Raw genomic sequence first — 25,615 nt, forward strand, 5'->3', positions numbered from 1 at the left:
CCAAGATGGGACACAATTTGGGTTGCTACTTGAATCTGTGCTCCCCAAATTGCAATTCTAAGACACCAAATAATTGACTTTGTTGCCTTGAAGCTAAGTTTGCTATTTCTTGGGAAACAAAGGCATGAAAAACAATACTTGGTGAATGGGTGAAAGGTATTGAAATACAGGGCACACATGATCCATATGTTAGAAACAAGCATTATACAAAAAATGCTCACCCGGTTCTGGAGGAGCAAAGAATTTATTTACAATCTTGCAAGAAAGGGCACACAGCCAAAAACGTGGTAGGCTAGTGGGCCAGAGGAAGAGAATGGCGAGCTTTTAATCTCCTATTCCTAATGCGCATGTCCCTCCCCTGTTTCCCCATTGGCTGGGTACTACAGAGGTTACAGTCTATCTGAGAGAACTAACTAGCTCATAATTTGTACAGCCTATCCGAGAGAGCCAACTAGCTCATTATTGAGATTTTGAATTGATCAGCCTATCCGAGAGAGTTCATTCAGTTTAAATTTTCTGCTGGGAGTTCCCGCCTCTGATTTTACCTCATATCTCTTTACATTCCAGTAACCATGGTTACTTTTACCTATAAGGAGCTGGTGCAGATTCTCTCTTTCTTCCGTTTACCACAGGGCTTGTTTAAGCTGGTTCTGCCTCCATTTTCCCTATTCCATGCTGTCTCTATGTGAAAGCTAAACTTATCCCTTTCTTACACATATACATACATATTAACATCTATATAGAAATGAATGGGTTGTTGTGGTAATGTGGAATGCCCAGTGAATTTACACTAAAAGGATTTTATGAAAGAGATAGTCTTCAAACTAGATTTGAAAGGAAAGAAATAGTTTTTAAGTGTACAGGAAGGATATGATATGGTACCTTATGGAAATGGTATGGTCATTGAGTGCTGGCTCCTGGGTCTAACAGACAATTTGAGTTCAAAGCCTGGCTCTACCACTAACTAGCTATGTGCCCTTATGCAAGTTATTTAACCCCTCTAAGCCTGCAATTCCTCTCTGCAAAATGAAAATAATTATTGTTTCTCCCTTATGAGTTTATTGTGGAGATTAATGTGTGCTTGTGGAATGTTAAATACAGTGTTTGGTACATAATAATTCAATTTATTAGTGAGAATTGTCCCCCCCTCCTCCAAGGAAAGAGTGGAATTTGTGGATTGGGAGAAACAGTGAAGTAAAGGAAACAGTGGGGCTGTGGTAATGTCTCAGTGTAAAATCCATTCCTACTTTTAAAATCCCTAAACTGAAATAGGACTTTTTCCTCTAAGACCTCAGTTCGGGAATGATTTTTATGCATTTCTATTTTCTCCTGAGTGGAGACAAACTGCACTCCACCCAGTCTCAGGGGCAGTTTTGTCTTGGGAACTTGTCTGATTTAGAACAAGGACAAGGAAATAGATCAAATTGTAGCGATAAGACTTTTAAAGCTTGATGGAGCCCCACAGTAAGAACTTTATCTGGGATCCACAGCAGAGGATCCATAATTCCTTCTACTGAGTCTATGGTTGTTCTGTGTAGGAAGCAGGGCCATTTGCTGAAAGCCTGTCTTGACAAATTAGAATTGATTACTACTTTCTTTCCTCCCCCCCCCCCCATTCTAAGGTATTTGTTTTCATCATACTTATTTGCTTTATGGTACTAAACAGATTTTCTTAAAAACTACCTGAAACCTGCCTGCTACCTGAAAATAAACAGTCTTCTCCTTCCCTCCTCTATCCCACCATCCCCTCCATGCCCCACCCAAAGTCTCTCCTTTCTAATTTTGCCTTCAACTGGCCATCTAAACTATTTTCTCTGAGGCACAATTTTCCCATTCTTTCTGTTCTCTTCCTCCCGCTTGAGAAATTCTGGTTTGTCCTGGATTTCTTTTTTGCAGTCTCAGGGTTTTTCTTCTCTTTTTCTTTCTGGTCACACACCCAGTCCTGGGGTTTGTGTGGCTTTGTTGTCTGCCGGTGGATCACTAATTGACCAGGCTGATATCAGCGGGTCCTTCAGATCCAGAGGGAGAGACCGGGTGGCATTTTCACCCACACCTCTGAGTCTTCTGATAATTGCATCGGTGCTGCACGTACCTTTGTGGAAAATTCATGTGGACTGTCAGGATTGGGGTTAATTGGTTTCAGCTCACATCTCAAGGGAGCAGAGTCCTAGTGCACATGCTCCCCTTGTGCAAGTGCCTGAGCCAGTTTCACTCCAAGGGGAGTGGTGTTCTGAAGGAAAGCAATCCCTTTTACCCTGCCCCTTTCATCCATTTGAACTCACACGCCCACCTCTGGCTCCAGCCCAATGGGACAGAGATGAAATTGTAAATGTTTTCAAATTCAATTGTTCATTAATATCCAGGAGTGGCAGTTATATGATGCTCCCCTTTTTGTGGCAGGTCAAAGCTGGAATTTGATTATCCTTTGGAGGGCGTGGCTTGCCTCTCCAAATTCCTAGCTTTGTATTTACCAATGATGAGTTGCCTAGAGTAGCTTAAAGTGCTCTTAATTAACCGAGGGAGGAGCACTTCGCTGCAAATATATAGAAGCAGGAGCCTAGCACTGGGAAAAGTCAAACCAGTTCTGCACAATGAGGAAGAAGCAGCTTAAGATGGAAGCAGCTCCACAATGTGAGCTAAGTAAGTAGCCAGCAAGTATGTGACAGCCTAGGGAAGTTGCCCAGTTGAGAGATGTGGAACCGCGAGAAACATGGACCCAGTCACTTTATTTTCTGGATGCAGTAGAGGCTCCCAAAGGAAAGGTTCTGGTTTAGAGGGACTTTGTCAAACCTTTCTGAAACTCCAGAGATGTACTGTAGAGAGATTCAGTATCTCAAAACTAACTTGTACATTTTTTTTTCCCTTTCTCTCCAGGAGGAACTCTCTATGGAACAAGTCTGCCCCGGGAAGCTGATGATGCCAGGCACTTTTTTTTTTTTTTGTCCCTGAGTTTGTTTTTATCTTATGTGGGTTTTTCTTTTTGCAGCTCATTCTCCTTGCCTCATATCGTGGACTCTTCTATTCATTAATGAAATTTTCTCCTAGCAGTTTTTACATGAAGTTGAAGGGGTTTATGCTTTTTCTCTCTCAGCCTACAATTTGCCTAGATAAGCTCGGTAATGTGTAATGCTGTAGTGGAAGGAATGTTTTTGGTAGCTGTAAACGACATTGTAGAAAATTAGGATGATTTGTCAAACCCATTTATTTCTCCCCTCTTCAGCACCATGAGTCTTCAGAGCAACTGATACTGGGGCTGTAATGTGAGACTGGGCACAGAGCGGAAATGTTCTTGGTAGGTGGGGATAAAGCATAGGGAAGAAGTGAGGCAGCTGGGGAGGATGGAACAATAGACTACAGCGGCTCGGGAGTAGGGCAACTGAAACTGACGCAGTCGAACGGCTGCACTAGCTGATATTTTCGTGGTTCCTCCCAGGTGTGGGGTATTGTTGGTGGAGCAACAGATACTATGATGTGGCTCTGAGGGCGAGAGGAAGTTGTCCAGCCAGACGGCTTTCTTTTTTAGAGGATGGAGCAGTGCCAAGTCCCCAAGCAGAAAGGGACTTGAATTCCAGTACCTAATGTGAGGCCGCGGTAAACTACAGTAGGAACCTTATCTGTCCGCGGGCTGCCCGAGAAATAAGACTGCCAAATTGAAGCATGGAGTAGATCCAACCCGCCAACAAAGTCTCTGCACACTGCAGCTCCCGTCTCTGGACAGACCAACGCCGCCCCCAGCCCAACCTCGGGGAGGGCGGAGCTTCTCCGTATACTCACAGGCGGCTCGCCACGCGCGCCGGCCGCTGCGGAGAATCCAGCCAATAGGAATGCGCGACTGAGGTCGTTTCGGCCAATCGCGGAGAGTGTAGGGGCCTGGTTGGTTTTTGAGCTGGCTCTTTAAGCATATGGAGTCCTCCGCGCGGGGGCTGCCTGTCAGGTGTTTGCGGAGCTGGTAAGGCGATGGGTTGGCAGGGTCAGGGGTCACGCGGGCGCTCTGCTTTCTCCAGGCGGGCGCGGAAGAGCGCTGGGCAGCGCGAGGGCCGGCCTAAGAGCAGGCGCGGGCCTGTGTGGGGCGCTTGGGGCGAGGCTGCGAGGGGAGGTCCGGGAAGGGAGGGTAGGGAAGGCCTGAGGCGCCCGGCGCGGTTCCCAGGTGGCGGATGGGGCCGCATAGTTCGAAGGAATGTGAGGAGGCGGGTGCAAGGAGCTGGGGGAGCGCCAGGGAGCTCCGTGGCGTGGGAGAAATGGCCGAATCTCGGACTGGACCGTTCGCAACCGTTGGGCCCACGACGGAGAGTGAGCCGACCCGTTTCAGCGACACGTCAGAGGCCGGCGGGCACAGGACAAGGTCCCCTGCGGCCGCCTTTTGTCGGCGGAGCCTTGGGGCCCCCGCCAGCCCTGTGGAGTCTCCCGCCGCCCAAGTTCAGCAAAAAATTCCTTATAGTCCCCCGAAATCCTTGGAGCGCAGGGCCCCGGTAGTTGTGTATAGATTGGCTGTAGGGCTGTTTGTGTAGCTCTTAGGACCCCTCTGGATTCCGTGCTCCAGGAGACGGGTATTTTTGTAGGGAGCCCATCGCACACTATATTCAATTAGTGTAGATACTCTAAATAGTTTGGTTTCATACGTTTCTACATTTAAAGAGTTACTTTTTGATGCTGGATTCCTTTGGATTCCTTTTCGCTTTTGGTTTTCCCAAATTCTCTACCTCACGTAGGAAACTCTTCCAAAGAGCATCATTAGGGAAGAAGTTGAGGAGCCTGGGCTTGATTTTCCTTGCTGGTAAAATGGGGATATCCCTATATTCTCTTTCACTGCTTCAAAGGAGTATTATGAAGTTAAAGGAATGTGACATTTCTTTATAGTAGAAGGCAAAAGCATAGTATGTAGAAGGGGAAGCAAGGGAAGACAGGCTTCCAGAAACTTTTGCTAGCCATAATTTTGGTGAATGTTGGTGAGACCAAAGGAAGCTGTGTTTACATCAACTCCTGTGGAATCTAAAGACGGATCAGTTCTGTATCTCTTCTTGGCTGTGTGGACCTTTGCGCAAATAGTTTAGCTCTTAGTTTTGTTTTTTTTTTGCTTCCACATTCTTAAAATGGGGATTGATAATATCAATCTTACAAGATCGTTGGTAAATACTAAGTGAGTTGATGTACATAAAGTGCTTAGAACAGTTACTGGCCTTTAAGAGTTATATTATTTACTTGTGTCTACTCTTAAAGATGGGAAAACTCAAGAACTCTGGCCTTATTACTTATCCTTTGCTCAGAATTCCATGAGCCTATTGCCAGTGAACCCTTAGGCCACCTCATCTTCCATCTGAGCGTATAGTGTAATTATGTATAACTAGAAGTTTCTTCTGGATATTTATTTTATCATTAAATATTAATGTTGAAAACTCACTGTACTAGGTCATCTATTGTGATAGCTGTGTTTGGGTAAATGAAACCTGAGAACTTCTTTAGAAGTTTCTTTCTTTCTTGGATAATGTTTTGTTTACAGTCTTGGCCTAGGCACAGTTTATTTTTGGATCAAATACCAAAAAAAATACCATGATTGCAGCATACTTGGTTTCTCATGTTCTCGGAATGGCTGTGGGATTCTGGAGGGGAATTTCTGGGGCAACCTGGCAGCATTTCCTATTAATGAATGGGGAAGCTTGGTACGAATCTAATCTTATTGTTCTGTTAGTAAGTCAACAGAGGTTCTTTTGGATTACTTGACAGCTACAAAGCAGCTTTGATTCGTTGATTCATTTTTACTTAGTAGAATGAAGATTAGGGAATGGTATCCACAAAGTAAGCATGTTTTCTGTTTGAATTTCAAGAGCTTGGGTGGGTGCTGTTGAATCAAAGACATCTTTATTCCTTGCTGTCTCCTCACTATATGTGTGTGTGTGTGTGTGTGTTGTTGTGTGTGTGTGTGTGTGTGTGTGTATAAAAACACACTGTTTGGAGATTCTAATGGAAGACTGTTCTGTTTTCTAAGTCTCCCTTTCTAAGGATGCCACTGTTTATACACTTAATGTTATCGGGAACTAACCACAAAATGAGGAACTTTTGAATTTATGAAAAAGAGAGCATTGCTTACTGCAGCAGTATCTGACCAGATTTGGCTGAAGAATAGGGGGTATACATTTTGTTATTTAGTTTTAGAATAAGACAATTTAATATTACTTTAAGGTGGAAATTGGATGTTGTCATGGTGAGAGTGGAAGACAATATCCTTGTGAAACTTCTCTATTTGTGCTTGAATAAGGAGGAAGGGGAGTGATATCTTCAAAGAGTTGAGCATTTTAGAGGCAGAAAGGGAAGGCTGCCTCCCTAATGCTCTTGTCATCTTTATCATCTGTCTGAGTCTGGTTTGAATACAAGATTTTGGAAAAGAGGGCAGGGAGCATTTCAATAGGCAGAACATAAGGAGTTAGAAGAACCTAGATCCTTGTTGTATCACTCACTGGGTACCATTTATTCTTTTAATAATTTCACAGACATTTATTGAACAATTAATTATGTTCAATTTATTTTTTATGCATTTATTGGTCCCTGGAGACACGAAGTAGAGCCCTCTAGATATCAGGAAACCATGGATAAAACGAAATAAGTGTGATGCCTTAAAAGTATATTTTAATGAAATCAGAATGGAATATAAAACAGTTGGCCAGGAGTGATAAAAATATCTTTATTGTCTAACTCCTCTTCTACTTTTAATGTAAGAAACTTTGAGGAAAATATGTACATAAAATTGTTAAGGCCAGTCTCCATCTGGAGACCATTACTGTCATTAGAATAGATGAATTGGATGTACTCTAATGATAGTCATTCTTCATATTTTCTACTTAAGCAAGTTTGAGGGCAAAACATTTTTTTCTGAGATAAGAAGTGAGTGTACACTAGTTTAACGGGAATTTCTTATTCTAGTTGAGAGAGGTCTTTGAAATTGTTCACAGAGCATGGGGTTGTGTGCCACGGTAGATGTGTCAAGCCAAGAGGCCAGGTGGTCCCCCAGAGGGAGATGCACTGCTGTTGAACTTCTCGTTGGGAGGAAGTTCAGAGCAAGCCCTCATGGTGAGTGTAGGGAGGAACAAAGCCCAAACTACAGTCCCTGGAACCAAGACTTAGTGACCCTGAAATTCAGAGTCAGAGAGATAGGGAAGCTGGTTAAGTGTCTGAGCACTGAACAGTGAAGGGTTCTGTCTAGTGGGTACCAGATCCTTCCAATTCTGCTGCTTCTGGTTGATGAGTGATACTTTTGTCTAGAAGATCAGTACTTGACAGCCTGGCCCACGTTTCTCCCAAATGTTATCGTCTTTGACACCCAGGCAGCTGGCTTTATTATCAACCGTGCTCTTCTCTCCACATCTTATCCCTTCTCCCCTCTTGTTCTTAACATTTTCTCTTTTCCTTCTTTCTTTATCTTTAGATGGTCTCATGTCAGGTTTTTCTTTCAACTGAAAAACAGACTCTCAAAAAGTTCAACGGGGTGAGAAACAACAAACTAGGTGTTGAGCTGAAATTGTAGTTCTCTGGAGACTAAGCAAAAACAAAAAACTACTCCAATTGTGTTATTATTACAGTGGCATGTAAGTTAGTAAAACAGAGAAACAGTCTAAGCTGTTGGTATCATAATGACCACTGTGCCAGAGAGAATTAAACAGAGGCCCTGATGTGTGTTAAGCACATTGTACAATAGCGGCATTATTTGTACTTTATGATCTGGGTGTGTTTTTGCGGCTTTCAGTTGAAGACATTCTATTACCTACTTCAAGTAGAGAGGATTAGAGTTTCAAGGCCTTTTTCTTGAACTAATATTTACCAGACAGGCTTTTCACTTTGTTTCTTCAGTCATGAAGTAGATATAATCAAGTATTCATCTGTCTCTTTTTCACTTTATCATTTTATATCAAAATAGTTTAAATAAGAGAGAAATAGGATAAACTTAAATTTAAAAAAATTCCAAACTTCACATCTTCGAGAATAATTTGGAAATGCACATGGCTTTTCTAAACTGTTCTCTCCCCTCACTCGTAGCAGGGGAAGATTGAGTTTTTGGAACCAATTACAATTAGGTGGATATCCTCAAATGCAAGGTTCAGAAAGGGGTGCTTCTTTGACTTAGAATGGAAAAACAGAGAAAGTAATACTAATCTCATTTTTTTAAAAAAGAGGCTAATAATCCTCCTTATTAAAATACATAGGGTTCAGAAAAAGCTCTGTCTGAACCATTTGAATATTTCAAAAAGAGTTTTTATTGATTCCCAGTTATCCAGAGGGCAGGAGCTCACCTTCATGAAGAACATCTTATACAACAGGTATTAGATTAATAGTAATGGTTTAATAGGAACATCAGTTACTTTAGCCTTAAAATAGACCTTTAGGGAAAAGAGAATTTCAAGAAGATCTGGGAATCTTTACGTTTTCTGTAGGACAGATGGAATTTTTCAATCACAACTCATTATTCTCTAATAAACAGTTAGATTTCATTTTTTAAAGCCTTCATCTGCCGAATGGCATTTTTTTACTTTAGCCACTTGTCTTCTGGTACTGAACAGTGTCTGAGGGAAGCATCAAGAGGGAGCTTTCAACATTCCTGTTGGTATTTATTTAATCAGTTACTTCCATGCAAAAACTTTTCTGGCTGCTTCTATGAAAGTTCTTCTATTTAAAGCTGGCTTTGATTTTACTGAGATAGGGAAAGGGAGAAAAGAAGAGGGAAAAAATTAGAGGACTATGTTCAGAAACATTCCTTTCTAAACTTTACAGTTAACTTTAGGGAGACCTTTGCAACATTGTATACAGCTCTAAGGTCAGTGTAACAGTTTTGAATGTATTTATTCTCTATCGGAGAATTTTATAAGAAAAAATTATGTCAGACTTTCTTGGGGGCAAATATTCTAAACAGACTTGGTCTATCCAAATTTTTTTCCAGAGTTCTTCTAAATGTTAAGGGAAAATGCAAAATTATTGTTAATTAGATGTTTAAGATATAGGTAGTATGCACTGTGTTTTGATTTGTTTTGTTTGTTCTTGGGTAACTTTTTGTTTTGACATAATTTCAAATTTATGGAAAAGTGGCAAGAATAGCCTAAGGAAAGAGAGAATTTCCAGATAGTGGTAAGAATAATGATAGCAGTATGCAGTGGGTGCCTTGGGGGAACGTGCAGCAGTGCCATGGAACCCAAATTAGGGAGTCATGAAAGGCTTCCTTGAAGAGGTTATTTCTAATTCTTTGCCTTCAGGTGAAACCTCCAGATCATAATTTTCAGAGCATGGTGATTTGGGCATTAAAATAAACAAGCTAGTAATGACTTAAGCATAAGGTAGTAAATACCTTCAGACTGGGCAGCTGTGGATCTCTGATTATCACTGCAGAAAGCTTTATCAGAGAAAGTTCACTGAACATCCTAAATTGATCATTGAGAAGCTTTTATAAGTGCAAAAAGGTATAAAATATATATTCAGCAAAAGGTCTTCCTTTCACCCAACCCTGTGTATGCCCCCTCATCCCCATCCCTTCCCTTCCCTTAGGGAAAACCATTATTACCAGTTTCTGGTGTGTCCTTTGGAGATAGTCTGTATATATGTGTGTGTTCTCTCCACCCACCCTGCTACCCCCCTTAGCATACTGTTCTGTAAGTTGTTTTTTTCACTTGACAACATACCTGGGAGATTGTTTCCGATCAATATATATAGATGTGCTTTATTCTTTGTAACGGCTGCATGGTATTCTGTCCTGTGAATGTACAGTTTATTTAACCAGTTCTCTACCTGTATCTAAGTTGTTTTTGATAGTACAAAACCGACACTGTGGGAAATATCTCTGCACGTACTTCCTTGTGGATCTCTGGAGGATACATTGCTAGATATGCAACTGCTGGGCCAAAGGATATGCAGACTTCTGAAGCTTTAGTTGGAAAATGTAATTTTATTAGCATTTTTTATCTTGAAAAAAACAGTCTTACAATTTTTGATAAGGAATAGGATAAAATGGTCATATTACATTTCACCATGAGTGCCATTTTTTCTGTTGTTGATTGGGTTTAAGAGATTTATGGTTGGGGTGAGCTAGAACATCAGCGCGGTATTAACTGTAATTATGAATGTATTGCTGGGTTGATTCTGGTTGCTTATGTCTCAATCTGGATTTTTTCCTTAATGTAATGAAATGACCAAAATGGTCTGGTGGTATGGTCCTGGAGAGCAAAACTGCCTCCATGTGGATCATAAATTTTCATTGGGACTAAAATATTGTGTAACAACACCGGGCATAAAAGACCTCTATTCCTGGCCCCAGTTATGTTCCGTAGACTCTACAAACAATGGAGCTTATGGTTTGTGACCAAAAACTTTGATGAGAAAGTTGAATCTAGAATCCATTTTCTCTCTTGTAATATATTCTTGAGATTTCAAAAAACAGACTAGATTTCTTGTACTTTATTGGCTCTGTGTGTAGTTGATATAGAAATGATCACTCAGAATACTAACAATGAAAATTTTATGAAATATTTCTGTCTACAATTATTTTTTAAAATTATTTAACTTTTTAAATATAATAACTTTTTAAAGTATTTTGGATAGAAATCTTCCTCAAAGGTATTATACTTCCGTGCCTTCTTAAACAGGACATCAAGCATCTTTACAAAAGTAGTCCAGATTAATCAGCTCTTAGTGATTCAGGGCCATCACTAGAAATGTGTGTTATTGTATTCTTAATAATGCTGTTTTTGAGTGATATATAAGGACTTTACCTTATACCAAATGGCCCAAGACCGACATGCTTCTTGAGTTTTTCTGGTTCTTCAGTGTGCCAAGTTCCCCTTGTCCTATAAGAGCCACAGTTCTAGATCTGGTCTGTGTTTTCTAATTCATTGTAGGTTGGGATAACCTAATAACCTAGTTTATAATTAAATGGAAAACAAAAGTAAATAGATTCTGGGTGTGGTCAGAGGGCTGTCCTGTGATTGGAATCCAGGTACCCACTGCTACTCTCAGTGGTCAGCAAAGTAAATCCCATTGAGGTGAGATGTTCTCAATACCTTATTTTGGTGGCTATAGAGATAAAAGATTGTTTTCTCAAATTAGCAGGTGGTGGGGTGTTTTAGGATGATACATGGACTCTTAAAACTCCCTTTCAGGCCTGAATTCTGTAATTCTGTAAGATAGGTATAGATACATTGGTAGATAGAAAAATTATCCAAAAATAAAGGTAGAGGATTATTCAGATAGGAGCAACAAAAGGACAAGGGTGGAAAATGACTGTTTAAGCAGTAAAAGAGATGGCTAAGGGGAAGTTTCGTAATTTTTTCAGTAGGATAGTTATTGGGATTTGGTGGGGGGAGGGTGTCAGAAAATAGTACTGTGTCCTTTCTCTTCTAAATTTGGAATCAACTGAAGTAGATTTCATTATCAGTAGATCAAAATTTTTTAAACAATTAGCCTTATTGGCAAGGCAGTCTGGAGAATATGGCCTAGTTCTGTCAAACGGGCCAAACGGGTTTGCTAATATTATCTTCCCACTCCCATTTAAATTTAACCCAACCAGTCACAGGAAGCTAGACATCTGGGGATTCTCCCTCCCCTACAGGTTGCTTACTGAAGGGCAGAGAAGTGCTGCCAATGAGCCTAGTCCTGCTGGTGGGTCTGTCAGCTCTGGGTGACAGCCCAGGAGGGACTGAGCCAGGGTGATTAGTTTCTTCTGGCTTGGAGTTTTATTGTAGCTGAAGTCTCTCCTTGGGGAAATTTGAAGCTGTAAAATAGTGGCCGTCCACTACCAGTATCCTGGTGTGGTACTCTTACCACCCCCCAGCCCCCCACCTTCCAGAAGATTGAACCATTAACTTAAATGGTTAGATCAAAGAGAATCATAGATCTCTGCTGTTTAAAACCCTTAAAAATAGGGGAAAATCTTAGATCAGTCTGGTTTTTAGATGTTTGGGGTAAATGCATTGTTGCTAATCTGGAGACAAAGGTAGAAACTGGTTGATTTTTCTAGCAGCCTCCCTGTGGATGCTTATTAAAAAGTATTTGCCTACCTCACTGAATTACCTTTTCCTCCAATTTGGTTCTGAAGTCTTGCCAGCAAAAACGTGGTAAAGGCTTTTGTATTTTTGTTAAGTATTTCTTAATCATATCCTGAAAACTGTCATTATTTTCAAGGTTATCTAATTCAGTATAATTATTCTTTTCATATAAAAGGATTCAGTCATACAGAGTAACAAAATGTTGGTTCTGAATTTGTCAGTTTGTTCTTGCTAATTTCTTTCCTTCCCTTTTCTTTCTAGAATCCTATTCTAAGAACTCAGGCACTCAAGTATCCACCATGGTATTGGGTCCTGAGCAGAAGATGCCAGACGGTAATTTACAGTTTTGTGCTGTTATCTAATTTTAGTTTGAAATTAAGCTAAAGTCTGGAACAGGAATTTATCATATTTTTTTCTCTCATTGTTTATTCCAATAAACATTGCCTCCATCTCCTCTCTCCCAGTGAAAAATGTCATCATGGAGACCTGCTCCATGAAGAAGTCACCATCTGGTGACTTCGGTTGTAAATGAAGATGGATTTATAACCGTAAAGACCTGCCCCATATCTTATTGCCGGTTCTGAGATGAAGACTCAGGATTAGCTACAAGTTTGGTTTCTGTAGCAGTAATGCTGACAAGGACAATGCAATATTATTCCCAGACTTTGCACAAAAAAATCCAGAGTGCTATGGCAGCTCCCTTTGGTTGCTCATGACACTCCTGATGTTTCACTTGTGGATGAAGCAGTGAAATACATGGCAGCTGCCTTCTACTCTGTATTTGATTGGTGTTTCTTGAGTGCTTTGGCTAATCCTTTCTAATTCTAACCTTTCCTTGTAATTTATATTTCTTTTCTATGATTTTCTTCCTTAATTTTGGGCCACTTAGTTTAATGTTTGTCAGCTCCTCAAACAAAGAAAGCTTTTGTTTTTCTAACTGGAAATCACAAAGACATCTTGGAAACGCAGAGATTAGAGTTGTGTGGCTCAAATAGCCATTTAGTGGCAGCAGCAAACTGGGCTTTGTATATATCTGGCAATTAATCATCTTCTCCCAGGCCCTCCCCTCCCCTGCATTTAAGATTAACTGAAAATTGCAGGACTCAAGGAAACATAGATACCAGTCTGCGATGAGTCCACCTATCACGAGGCTGCCGGTGTGCCAGCACCATATGACCCGCAGCTCTTTACTGCAAGTCTTAGTCAGGAGGCCGAGTTCCTGCTTGGTGGTTTCCCTGCAGTTTCAATTTAGCCTGAACTGTGGCAGGATTTTGCAATCTGCACATTTTTTTGAGAAGCTTGACAGAGATAAAATGTCTGGGGACGATTCCTTGAGTAAGTCCCACCAAATAATGGGAGGCCGGGTGAGAGGAAAGGAAATGTTCCACTAGACCGTCCTAATTCTTTTAAAAGTTAGGATTTTAGGTTACCATTGAGATTGGCCTGGAAATGTTATATTTTGAGCCCTTAGATATCATTGTTTTTAGAGGAAAATGAAATGTTTCTTAAAATTACCAAGTAGGAATAAAAGTAGGAAAACTATTGTAAAGTTAGTGTTAAAATGGACCTAGAGCTGAGTAACTGAGGGACAGGGGTGAGAGATTTTTTTGTGCTATTTGAATTTTCAACCATGTTGAATGTATTCAATCTATTCAAAAGTAATTTTTTAGGCAATATGAATTAAAATAAACTATTAAAAATAAATTGAGCTAGTCAGGTTGGATATATCTTACACATTTATGTGTTTTCAAAATTTAAAACATTAATAAGGATGACTTTTTGGTATATTTTGTTTATTTTTATAAATTTTTTTCTCAACTTTATTAATTCAGATGATGCTTCTGGAGACCCTGGGGACAATGCCAGTCTTGGTGCCATCAACCCTGCCTACAGTAACTCCTCTCTTCCACAGTCCACAGAGCCCTCAGAGGATCCCTTCACCACCTACTTTGATGAGAAGATCCCCATTCCTGAGGAGGTTAGTGAGAAGTCCTTGGAGAAGAACATTATTGTCTAGGGAAAACCTGTGGTGAAAGCTCTTCTGGACAATTCAAGATGAACAGCCTCAGATATAATTTTGGCAAGCGGTCTATGAAGACTGAATTTTTATAACTGGAATAAATAGAAACTGTTAAGAAAAATGGGGAACTTGAACATAAAGCTGTTAAGTTGCACTAGTGAGCATTTTTGGTTAGGAAAGGATGAATTTCATGTTTTTTGTTTTGTTTTGTTTTGTCTTTAATACCATGGCTCTTCCATTTAGATAGTGGTTGGGGACAGAGGTACTCTGATATTGTTAGTCTAGTTTTAGAATGAGAGGCTAATGGAAAGAGCAGGTAAGGAGCAGGCTTTCATTTAGACAGACAGAAGTGGCTAGATTAGTAATAAGAAGTGAAGATAGAAGTGAAACTTGGAATAAACAGCATCCTAAATCCTTTGTTTGTGAAGCTGATATAGTTGCTTCATATGTGAGAGAATAACAGATAAATTAGATCAGTAGTTTGGAGGTGATAGTCAGTTTGACCTTTTCCTCTCTTGTATAGTATTCTTGTTTTAGCTTTCGTAAACTCTGGGCTTTCACGGGACCAGGCTTTCTTATGAGCATTGCCTACTTGGATCCAGGAAACATCGAATCTGATTTGCAGTCTGGAGCAGTGGCTGGATTTAAGGTGAACTTCTAGTTTTCCCTTGTCCCTTTTACACACCCTTGGCACACTTACCATTCTTTCCTCTATCCTGCCTGTCAGATAGCAACCCTGGGGCTGCATGCACATACTTCATTGACAGTAACACTTAAGTTTAAAGCACTTTCCCATGTGGTCTCTTATTTTATCCACATAGTTTTCTTTGAACAAAGGAAGGATTTAACATGTTTGCAGATGGGAGAAATTGAGGCTCAGAAAGGTTCAAGGTGACCTAGCAGGTCACATACAGAACCTGATTGAGCTCCGGTCACTGGATTCCTAAACTGGATTCTTTCTTGAATGTAATGTTTCCCATTCACATTGCCAGACAAAAGCCCAGTTGTCTACTGAGTGTCATGGGAGAATTTTGTTCTTTTCTAGTTGCTCTGGGTCCTTTTGCTGGCCACCATCGTGGGGCTCCTTCTCCAGCGCCTTGCAGCTAGACTGGGAGTGGTCACTGGGCTGCATCTGGCTGAAGTGTGTCACCGACAGTATCCCAAGGTGAGCAGTGTACTGTGTTGTTTGTTCATTCATGTCACAGGAAACTGGCAATAGGTGCTGGCCCCACTGTATACACTGAGAAGTGAAGGACTGGGAGTCCCAAGGGAAATTCTATAATCCCTCTTGCTGCCAAGCCGTGTTTCTCCCTGCCTTTGAAATCGAACTGGAAACTCACTTTTTTTCCAGAAAGTTTCCTTAGAAAAATTTTGTTTGAGTAAACATTTACCATTCACTCTATCAGCATCTAGCAGCACTTGGCTCATGGCGGAGTGCTCTTCTTAAGCACTTTTATTCATGCATCCATGTAACTCCACCAGTTTGCTGCATTGTATGTATTTTCTTTTTCTTTTTTACTTGACTTTGTTCCATCACTTTGAAAAAAATGACAGCTTTTTCCTTTTTACTACAAACTAAATGTGGCAGGATCTTTGAATTTGCTATATAATTATTTTTCAATTTACCCTAACTCTGGGGGTTACACTGTCCTGTTCTGACCTGTACAGCTTCCTTCTGGACGTTTTGGTCCTTTCTTACTCCCACATAGGGCAGGAATCACCCCTTTGTCTGGAAGGCATTTTTAACCTTGCTTAATCTTTAGATAAGATGCTGAGGTACCTCTGATTTGGCCTAAATGTTTAATCGCCTTTCCTTATTGTGAGCAGAAAGTATCCTCATCTGCTTTTCAAAAAATGTTTACCACTTTGGTAATTTATAATTTCTTTTAGTTTCTCTTTCTGCAAGTATTTTACCATTTGTTTCTGTAACAAGAAATTTTGGGGGCAGTAGGTGTTTTTTCTGGCCTCAGTGAACCAACATTAATTAAATTTGTCTTTCAGCTAGATTGTTTAGCCAGATTAGTTTCCTGCTTTATATAACCCTACCTAGTTCTGATCACTTTATCCTGAGGTCTTTTGCATATCTGTTCTTTTTCCCTTGCTGTGTTTTATTATATTAAGAATTGACTGCTCAGCTTTTCCATGTTTGTTTTGTCTCCTAAGCTAGGATTAGGATACATCTTTTTTTCCACAGTCATTTTCTATTCTCTCCTGAACTCACTTTTTTTTAATGTATTATTTTGATTAAAAAAATTAAGAAACAAAAAGCAACTGGTATCCATTCTTTAGAAGTGATACTGGAAGTGTTCTGTCAACCTAAACGAGAATAGTATATGGTTGATGCGCAGAGACTTTCATTGATATTTGTAGGCTGAGTGAGTCTAAATTAGGAAGAATTTGTGACAATGATGATAGTTTCCTGAATGCTTGATTATTTAAGTATCTACATGTTACCATAGTTGAAATTTTTCTCTGAAACTATTGATATAACAGAAAAAAGTGCTGTTTGCCTGGTTTGAAAATCATAACCAACAGAACATGCCTTTTTCTTTCCCTAAAATGTAACATGAGAAGGCAAAGTTTTTGTTTTTATCTTTGGAAATTGGACAAGCCATCAAGGCTTAACTTCAGGTTCACTTCAGGTTTGATGATTGGTCTAATATTCTTGGTCATTTCTAGGAATGAAATGCTCTTATTTAATCAGTTGCCTCTGTGTGTTCATTTTTAAAATAAATGTTCTAAGGGCATTTGAAAAGAGTGTATTCTCATTTAAATAGTATGCTGAACCCATTTTTAACTATATTAGCATCTTTAGGTTCCTTTCACACTTTTAAGATTGCTTTTAGGCAGGAAATTGAGCTCCTTGGTTTTGCCCAGGGGCAGTCTCTAATGGAAAGGAAAGAAAAAAAAGTCAAGATCAGCTGCTGCCTGTCTCCACTGCCTGGGTCCACAGGGCAGTGATGCGCCACACAGAGTCAAATTCTAGTATTTTGTCTCTAGCCTGGAGGCTTATAAAGGACTGTTTATGAGTCTATGCTGAAATATATGTGAATTCCAGAACTTCTGGGGAATTTCTTAGAAATGATTAATCAGAGCCACATCTTTCTACTGTGTTTAGGTCCCACGGATTATACTATGGCTGATGGTGGAGTTAGCCATCATTGGATCTGATATGCAAGAAGTCATTGGCTCAGCAATTGCCATCAATCTCCTGTCTATGGGAAGGTGAGGGGGGGTTTCCTTTCTCTAATCAATTGTTTTGCTAGATTTCAAAGCAAATACGAAAACAAAAAACTGGACTCGTTTTCTGTTTTTAAGATTCAGGTCAAGTATTCTTCTCTGGAACTTTTCTGAAACTGCTTCCCTTTCTCCAGCAGACATAGACTCTACATCTTCCATGTTCCCATTTTATTATGTTCCTTCTTTTTTATAGAGTGGATGGCATTTTAAATTATAACTATTTATTTGTATGTTTATCCCACTAAATAGTGAGCTCTTTGGTAAGACTCATAATTTTCATCTTTGTATCTAAATGCCTGACACATAATAGACTCAAAGTTTGAATGAATGTAATTAAGTTGGTGCTATAATTCTAAATTGACCTAAGGCCTGATTTCCTACTACTGTCCCTCCTACCAAGTCTTAGCTTCTCCAAGTATTTAGTATCTGGAGGGCTACTTGGGAAGAAAGGATTTCTCAGTGTTTCCTTTCTTTTCCCTTAATCTCCATTTCTTATCTCTGACCTAGGGTTCCTCTATGGGGTGGAGTTCTCATCACCATTGCAGATACTTTTGTATTTCTCTTTTTGGACAAATATGGTAAGGAGAGTGGGAATGGAGGGGTAAGTCAAAGGTGTAGCTGATGGGACAGTCTTCCCTTTGCTGAAGAGGCACCTTCTGTGAACTCACTGCTGCATTTTCCCCCTTAGGCTTGCGGAAGCTGGAAGCATTTTTTGGATTTCTCATCACCATTATGGCCTTCACATTTGGATATGAGGCAAGTGTTACAGGCTATTCATTAGCTTTTTAAAACAAGTTATGGGTTTTTGTTTTGTTTTTACTCTTTATAAAAGATAGTATAATGCTAAGATGGTTTAATTGTATCTTCTATGTCAACAAAAAGCCAGTTCAGTCCTGGGCCCGTTTTAAAGGTATGATCTATAGCAAAGATAAGTGTCCAGGAAGGCTTCCAGGGACTCTTAGGTCAAAAATGACCAGACTTTCTAGGCCTTTCCAGACTAGACTTCCTGGTTTCAAGTTGGCTGTCTGGAAACTAACCAGCCTTGGAGAGAGTTGGGAGGAGGTTGCCGTCATCTTCCACTGTTATTCTTGGCTGTTAACTTTGGGGACCTGGAGGGGTTCTATTTTTCCTCATCTTGGTTTATACTTACTGCAACTTGAACTTACCCTGTATTGGGATAGTTTATTAGCTATAGGGGACGTAAGTGGATAGTTCCTGATTTATGCCCCGTCAGATATTCCATGGTCAGTGCCATTATATGCAATAATAATACCTTTCTATGTCTAACTGTTATAAACTGATTTCCTCTTGCTGGTTTGGCTGAAGTTTAAAAAATATATCTAATCTATGAATAGATTATCTAGCTTGGTCTAAGGCTTTCAAGAAAAATACTGAACCAGGGGAAAGTATATGTGAGAAGTGTTTGTGAATGAGTCTCTCACTATATACTAGTGAAAAACATAAATGATTTTTAAATGAACCTAGGTAAATAGAAGCTTGATAAACATAGATAATCAAGAACTGACTACATTTTTGGCTCTGTCTCTTAAGAGTTATGGTGAAGATTTTAACAGTAAGGTCCTTAGCAACCACTTTATTTCATTAAAATATTAATTACATTCTATACACATCTATTTTGCATATCTTAAATATGATGTAAAACATCCGGATATCCTAGTCCTGAATCTAATTCTCTGTCCCTGGCATGATCCCTGTTCTAGTTTGCTAATGCTGCCAGAATGCAAAACACCAGAAATGGATTGGCTTTTATAAAAGGGGGTTTGTTTGGTTACACAGTTGCAGTCTTAAGGCCATAAAGTGTCCAAGGTAACACATCAACAATCGGATACCTTCACTGGAAGATGGCCAGTGGCATCCGGAAAACCTCTGTTAGCTGGGAAGGCAAGTGGCTGGTGTCTGCTCCATGTTCTGGTTTCAAAATGGCTTTCTCCTAGGATGTTCCTCTCTAGGCTTCAGCTCCTCAAAAATGTCACTCTTAGTTGCTCTTGGGGTGTTTGTCCTCTCTTAGCCTCTCCGGAGCAAGAGTCTGCCTTCAACAGCCATCTTCAAACTGTCTCTCATCTGCAGCTACTCTCTCAGCTTCTGTGTATTCTTCAAAGTGTCCCTCTTGGCTGTAGCTCCTCTTCAAAATGTCACTCTCAGCTGCACTGAGTTCCTTCTGTTTGTCAGCTCATTTATATGGCTTCAGTGCTTAATTTAGACCCACCCTGAATGGGTGGGGTAACACCTCCATAGAAATTATCCAATCAGAGTCATTACCCACAGTTGGGTGGGGCTCATCTCCACGGAAACACTCAAAGAATTACAATGTAATCAACACTGATATGTCTGCCCACACAAGATTACATTAAAGGTAATGGCATTTTGGGGGACATAATACATTCAAACTGGCACAATCCCCTTATTGTTTCTTGGTTTTTTGATGATTCTCTATTCCTTATTAATCTAGGTAGTTGTTGAAGAAGAATGCTGAGTATTGTCTAGTACTGTGTTACTACCCCAGTCTTGTGCACTAGTATAGGCTCATAGTTCTTATGTTGGTTTGTAGTATGTTACAGTGAAACCTGACCAGGGCCAGGTGCTCAAGGGCATGTTCGTGCCATCCTGTTCAGACTGTCAAACCCCACAAATCCAGCAGGCTGTGGGCATCGTGGGAGCTGTCATTATGCCACACAACATGTATTTGCATTCTGCCTTAGTCAAGGTGAGCAAGTCTGTTATGTCATTGACTTCCTGATAGTTCATTGGATCATCTCCTTTAATTGCAGCATACACAAACTTATTTCACAATAGTTGGGGCCCTGAAGGAGTAAAGTATTTTTCCAAGATTGTACATTTATAAACTTCACACACTTGGACTCTTTTTTTAATCACCAAGGTGACCAGAGATTTTATTGACTCCACAGAGAAATTGGGACCTAAAGTTCTTCAAAAAAGGGCTGGAAGTACATCAAGCCTCTTGTGTTTAAATCCCAAAAGCCTTTGTGGCCTCGTGGAAGTCAGGAATAAAGGAGCCCAACCAGGCTTTTACCAACCAATCTTACACAATAGTTTGCTGGGGGATTTCAGAGACCTCTATAGATAGAGACCTTTATAATTAGGATTATACAGCCCATAGGACTAAAATCAAATTGTGTTTTTGTAGGTCAGTGCTCTTTCTAGCCACAATAACTGTAAGAGCTCAGTAGTCACTTAGTCACTGTTCCCTATTTGGGGAATGAGCCGTTAACGTTCAGAGGGTCATGAAGTCCTTAACCAATTAATGAGCTAGGAAGTAAGTGAGTGTTGGCTCTCTCACCTTTCATCTGGTCAGTTGTTTGCCTCTAAATCCTTCAGCTGACTCCAAACTCATGAAATGTTGCTAAGAAACTTGTTCCAATTGGTCAGAATAATGACTACTGCTGTTCTCTCTTTAGTCTAGGCAAGTTAACCGGGCTAATAAGCGGGAAGTTCAAGAAGCCAATAAGTACTTTTTCATTGAATCCTGCATTGCTCTCTTTGTTTCCTTCATTGTCAACGTCTTTGTCGTCTCAGTCTTTGCCGAGGCATTTTTTGAGAAGGCCAATGATCAAGTGGTAAGTAAACCAGGGTCATGGGTTGTAGTGGGTAGTAGAGAAGGTAAAGTGAAGACTGGAATGGGGTATGATATGACAGTGACTTGGAGCTCAGAGGAAATGAATCTCTACCCTCAGTTTTGCCCCACCCCCAATCATTGTACACCAGTCAGGGTCTGTAGACTGAGGGCTGACCAATCCTGGAACCATCTTTCCCAGCTTTTGATTGGGAAGAGAGCTTGCCTCAGACTCAAGATTGCCTCATGCTATTGTACTAGTGGCTTCATATCTATTTGGCTCTTTGTCATCCTCTTCTGTTTCCTGTACATCAGCTTCTGCCTGCCTGCCTGCCTGCCCATCAGTCCAGTCATTTGGTGATGAGGGCAAGTTGAAAGGAGACAACAAACAAAAAACAGAACTTGTGGCTAGGCCATACTTCCTTGTCTTTTTGAATTCTGTGTCCTCTTGATTCCTGATTGCCTATCTAGTTTTGATCATTTCTTTGTTTCCCACCTATATTAACTCTGATGTCTTTGATTAAGGGCTCCTTGTTCTGGGCTTCCTTTCATGTTTGAAGCCTTCTTAAGGACCTCTCCTCCTGTCATTGTTTAAAATGACCCAGGGTTCTTGTATTACCATACACACTCAAACCTAGCAAATATTTTTGATTATGGAGGAAGATTACAAGTGACATTGCTGTCAGTCTCTGCCTACATCACAATCTGCGTCCAGTTTTTCACTTCCAGCCTACGTCTCATAGAGAACATGTGTGATCTGTAGGAGAGCTCTTCTTGTGTTGTTCTTGACTCTAAAATAAAAGTTGCTCCTAACCTACTTTGGATTCTAGGTTGCAGTCTGTAGAAACAGCAGCAGTCCCCATACCCACCTCTTTCCTGAGGATAACTCAACACTGACTGTTGACATCTACAAAGGGGTAAGCATTCTCAAATTTGTGATGTTTGCTTCTGAATTCATATTCTTGGCTTATTATCTGTGTTTTTTTTTTTTTTTTTTTGTTTGTTTGTTTGTTTTTGTGGGCTCAAATAGCATCTTACCTCTGGAGTGTCATTTATTTCAGTTGTCCAGACGCCAGACAAGCATTTTGGATTACAAGTAGTGTGCTAAAGAATACAACTTTGGAAATGCTGGTGTAGAGTTTTGTTTTTTTAGTATTTAAAACATAAGTCAAGGATAAAAGCATTCGGAGCTTGAAGAAGAGAAAGAACTAATCTGAGCAACAAAGGAATTTTCTTTAAAACTTAGACTGAAAGCTTTTACAGTGAGAGCAGGGCCTGACAATACCCAGCCCATCACATGGTGTAGGTGCACAGTGAAAAAGAGGGGGACTGCCACAGAGAAATGCTGTTTTTGGGTGTTGTCTAAGCAGACCATTGACATAAACATATCTTTCTCTCCTGCCTCTCCCAGGGTGTTGTGCTGGGATGTTACTTTGGGCCTGCAGCACTCTACATCTGGGCAGTGGGGATCCTGGCTGCAGGACAGAGCTCTACCATGACAGGAACTTACTCTGGCCAGTTTGTCATGGAGGTATAAGCTGTTTTAACTGGTATGGGATAAAGGGGGAGGGCATGGCCCTTTTGTTACTTCTTAATCCCATGCTGCTAAAGGTCTCCTGAACCTCCCTCCAATTTTTTTCCAGACTTTTATCTTGCTCTCGTGTTTTCTTCCAGGGATTCCTGAATCTAAAATGGTCACGCTTTGCCCGAGTGCTTCTTACTCGCTCAATTGCCATCATCCCCACTTTACTTGTTGCTGTCTTTCAAGACGTAGAGCATCTGACAGGGATGAATGATTTCCTAAATGTGCTGCAGAGCTTACAGGTGAGGAGGGAGCTGGGGACACATACCCCATTTACTCAGGCAGCACCATGTATAGCCCTTGGGTACCAAGACAAGTGCTAGGTGCTGGGGGAAATTGAGAGAAAGGAGGAGGCATGGTATTGATCTGCAGTAGATATGTGAAATCCCTGGCATCAAAGAGCTTTTAGAAATGCCTTGTTTTTTTTAAGCCTGTTGAATGGGAATTATAAGCCATAATTATATACAGAAAACAAAATTGCAGTTCATTAATCCAAGCAAACATTTATTAAAGTGAACACAGGACACTGTGCTAGGTGCTATGGAAGTTAAAGAATACAAAAAGCAGATATAAATATTTGTAAAGAAACACTCATAATTGATTCAAGGTTAATAACAGCTCTGCAGATTTCAGCCTAATACTGTTGGGATGATAGGAATGGTTATTTTTCATGGAGTAGATTGAGGTGAGGTCTGTTTGCCTTTGGCTAGCAGTGCTGCTCTCTGGGGTGATACATGGAGCCCAGTGAACTTACCTATTTTAATTCTCTCTTTTCCAGCTTCCCTTTGCTCTCATACCCATCCTCACATTTACTAGCTTGCGGCCGGTAATGAGTGACTTTGCCAATGGAATGTGAGTGTTCTTTTTTCTTAGTTCCTCAAAGGGGCTGCTGATAGGTGGGGGAAAGGTATTTTCATCAAACAGTCCAGTCAGAAAAATGAGTCACTATGTGTTTTGAGAGGTGATTACTAGAGCTGCTTCCTCATTCTTTGTCTTCGAAAATAGAGACTGAACAAAGTAATGGAGGAAAACACACTTTTCACTTCTGGAAAAAAAGTTTAGCTTTTAGGGCTTAACTCTTCAACTTCAGCAGCTGAAGTTTGAAGAGGTTTAACTCTATGTCAAATGTTCTTAATGAGAAAAGTGTGGAGCTATACCTTTTATATTCACCTTTAGAGGATATGGGGTATTTGAAATGGTTTGTTGCATTTTTAGGGGCTCGCATGAAAGACATTTAAATATTAGGGACTATTCTGTGGTGTTTTTTTCCCCTCTTTTTCTCCCCATCAGCATCTAATTTGGGCTTGTTAAACCTAAATCTAGGATATATTAAAACCATTTTTCAGTTTATTTTGAAATGCATCTTACTCCTCTGTCCTGTCCAACCCACAAGACACAGTTTTCCATTTCTGGTTCTGGCCAGGTTGGACTATTCATCCAGTGACTGTGTTGATTCTTTTACAGAGGCTGGAGGATTGCAGGCGGGATCTTGGTCCTTATCGTCTGTTCCATCAACATGTACTTTGTAGTGGTTTATGTCCACGATCTAGGGCATGTGGTGTTGTATGTGGTGGCAGCTGTGGTCAGCGTGGCTTATCTGAGCTTTGTTTTCTACTTGGTAAGTCCAGTCTGCAGGGGCCAGAGGCACAGATATTTGGGATGGTAGAGATAGAGCTAACATTCACAAATGAAGGTGCCTAAAAGAATATATAGCAATCTATCTTTCAAATTATTGAGACAATTTATATTTACAAAACAAGATTTCTAACCATACAATTTTCTTTGGAAACTAAGCTCTCATTTTTCTATTTCTGTCAATCCCATCTGGCTTCTATGTTTAATAATTCCTAATGAGACTGTACTTTATTCAAGGAAAGAAAAGAAGCAGTATAGAGCACGAAGGAGAGAGCTGAAAGTAGTTAGTACAATGTGGAGCTGGAGAAGGGGGCTGTGCAATGGAATTAAGAGCTTTGGGGTGGGACATGTGAGTTCACAGCCCAGCTCTGTCACTTAATGGCTATCCAGTAAGGAAGTAAGGAAATCATAATACTTTCTTATTGGATTATTCTTCAGTCATTTTACAAAATGATGGTTATGAAAACCATTGCTACCTGGAAAAGGAATGCAAAGTTATTTATACTCAGATTATCAGAATATAAAAAAAATTAAAATGTCTGGAGTAAAGAATGCAAAACAAAAAGTTGTTTTAGGATGGTGTGATTACGGACATAATCTTTTCTGTTTTCCAAATTTTCTGTATCATTGGTTATGTTAATGAAAAACAGCTACAGCAGCAGCAACAACAAAGCTATCTCCCTATTCTATGCAGGTCTCTTTGGGAAAATCCAAGGGTTGGGGGTAAGGAACAGCAGAATATGCCATATCTGCTACAAAGAATGGTTAAGGGTAGAGGCTGGAAACCTGCTGTTGATCTCTAGAATATTTACCTAATCCACATGCCAGTCTGCCACAGATTAGGTACTGATTGAGCAAATCACTTTAGTGGATATAGAGGAGTTACATCCTGGATTGACATATCTCTTCTTTTTTTCTCCCTAATAAACCTTGAGCACAGTAACATTATGCTGATCCTATTGATCTAGGGACTTACCCCAAGTAACTGAATAAGTCCTTGACAGGAATTGTTTTTAAAATCTGTTGTAGAAGTTAGGGGATTCTTCCTTCAAGAGAATTGGTTATGAAGGTGCAAATTGTCCTCAGTCTGCCTGAGACTGGTACGATTGTTGAAGACCATTTTTAGGACTGAGGGCTGAACCTAGAGTGGGTTACTGCTATGTGGCTGCAAAACAGGAACCTGATAGAGCAGCTCAGGAGCCTATTCCAGTTGTATTTGTATGTCGGTAATTTCTCCCTTATTTTGAGCACGCCTGAGAGGTGAAAAATGGAGTAAGACTAAAAGAAAAATGGTTTTCAGGGAGCTCCATCTGTTAAAGGAACAAATCACAAACACGAGTAGTAGGAAAAGACAGAACTCTGCAATCATTACTGAAAATATTATAGAAAAACTTTGTGGAAAAGGGCAGGGTCCAAGATGTTTTGAAGAGGGAATGGGTTTGGAAGAGTAACTTGTGCAACCTTGGGTGGTAGAATATTTGCAAAGCTGGATGTTAAAGGCAAGGAGCAGGTCTGTATTAGAGCAACGCAAT

At 40.2% G+C, this 25,615-nt stretch overlaps 1 protein-coding gene across 6 annotated transcripts in view; it reads left to right on the forward strand.

Moving 5' to 3' along the window:
* Positions 1–2,582: 2,582 nt before the first annotated feature.
* The window catches only part of SLC11A2 (solute carrier family 11 member 2), a 29,510-nt gene continuing 6,477 nt past the window's right edge, over positions 2,583–25,615 (forward strand). Inside the window, exons 1-16 of one of the 6 annotated variants that reach the window (XM_037848360.1) lie at positions 4,124–9,437; positions 9,774–9,913; positions 12,276–12,347; positions 13,847–13,992; positions 14,558–14,683; positions 15,080–15,199; positions 17,153–17,259; positions 17,782–17,852; positions 17,963–18,030; positions 19,844–19,999; positions 20,712–20,870; positions 21,697–21,783; positions 22,278–22,397; positions 22,541–22,690; positions 23,227–23,300; positions 23,913–24,066. In XM_037848360.1, the coding sequence (XP_037704288.1) occupies positions 12,314–12,347; positions 13,847–13,992; positions 14,558–14,683; positions 15,080–15,199; positions 17,153–17,259; positions 17,782–17,852; positions 17,963–18,030; positions 19,844–19,999; positions 20,712–20,870; positions 21,697–21,783; positions 22,278–22,397; positions 22,541–22,690; positions 23,227–23,300; positions 23,913–24,066 (1,572 nt within the window). In that variant the 5' untranslated portion in view covers positions 4,124–9,437; positions 9,774–9,913; positions 12,276–12,313. Of the gene's footprint in view, positions 2,641–3,219; positions 3,293–3,862; positions 3,950–4,123; positions 9,438–9,773; positions 9,914–10,991; positions 11,013–12,275; positions 12,348–13,846; positions 13,993–14,557; positions 14,684–15,079; positions 15,200–17,152; positions 17,260–17,781; positions 17,853–17,962; positions 18,031–19,843; positions 20,000–20,711; positions 20,871–21,696; positions 21,784–22,277; positions 22,398–22,540; positions 22,691–23,226; positions 23,301–23,912; positions 24,067–25,615 lie in introns of those variants that run through there. The other 5 variants (XM_037848361.1, XM_037848359.1, XM_037848364.1 and 2 more) reach the window with 5 other exon arrangements.

Source organism: Choloepus didactylus, chromosome 8 (genome assembly GCF_015220235.1).
Source record: "Choloepus didactylus isolate mChoDid1 chromosome 8, mChoDid1.pri, whole genome shotgun sequence".
NCBI lineage: Eukaryota > Metazoa > Chordata > Mammalia > Pilosa > Megalonychidae > Choloepus > Choloepus didactylus.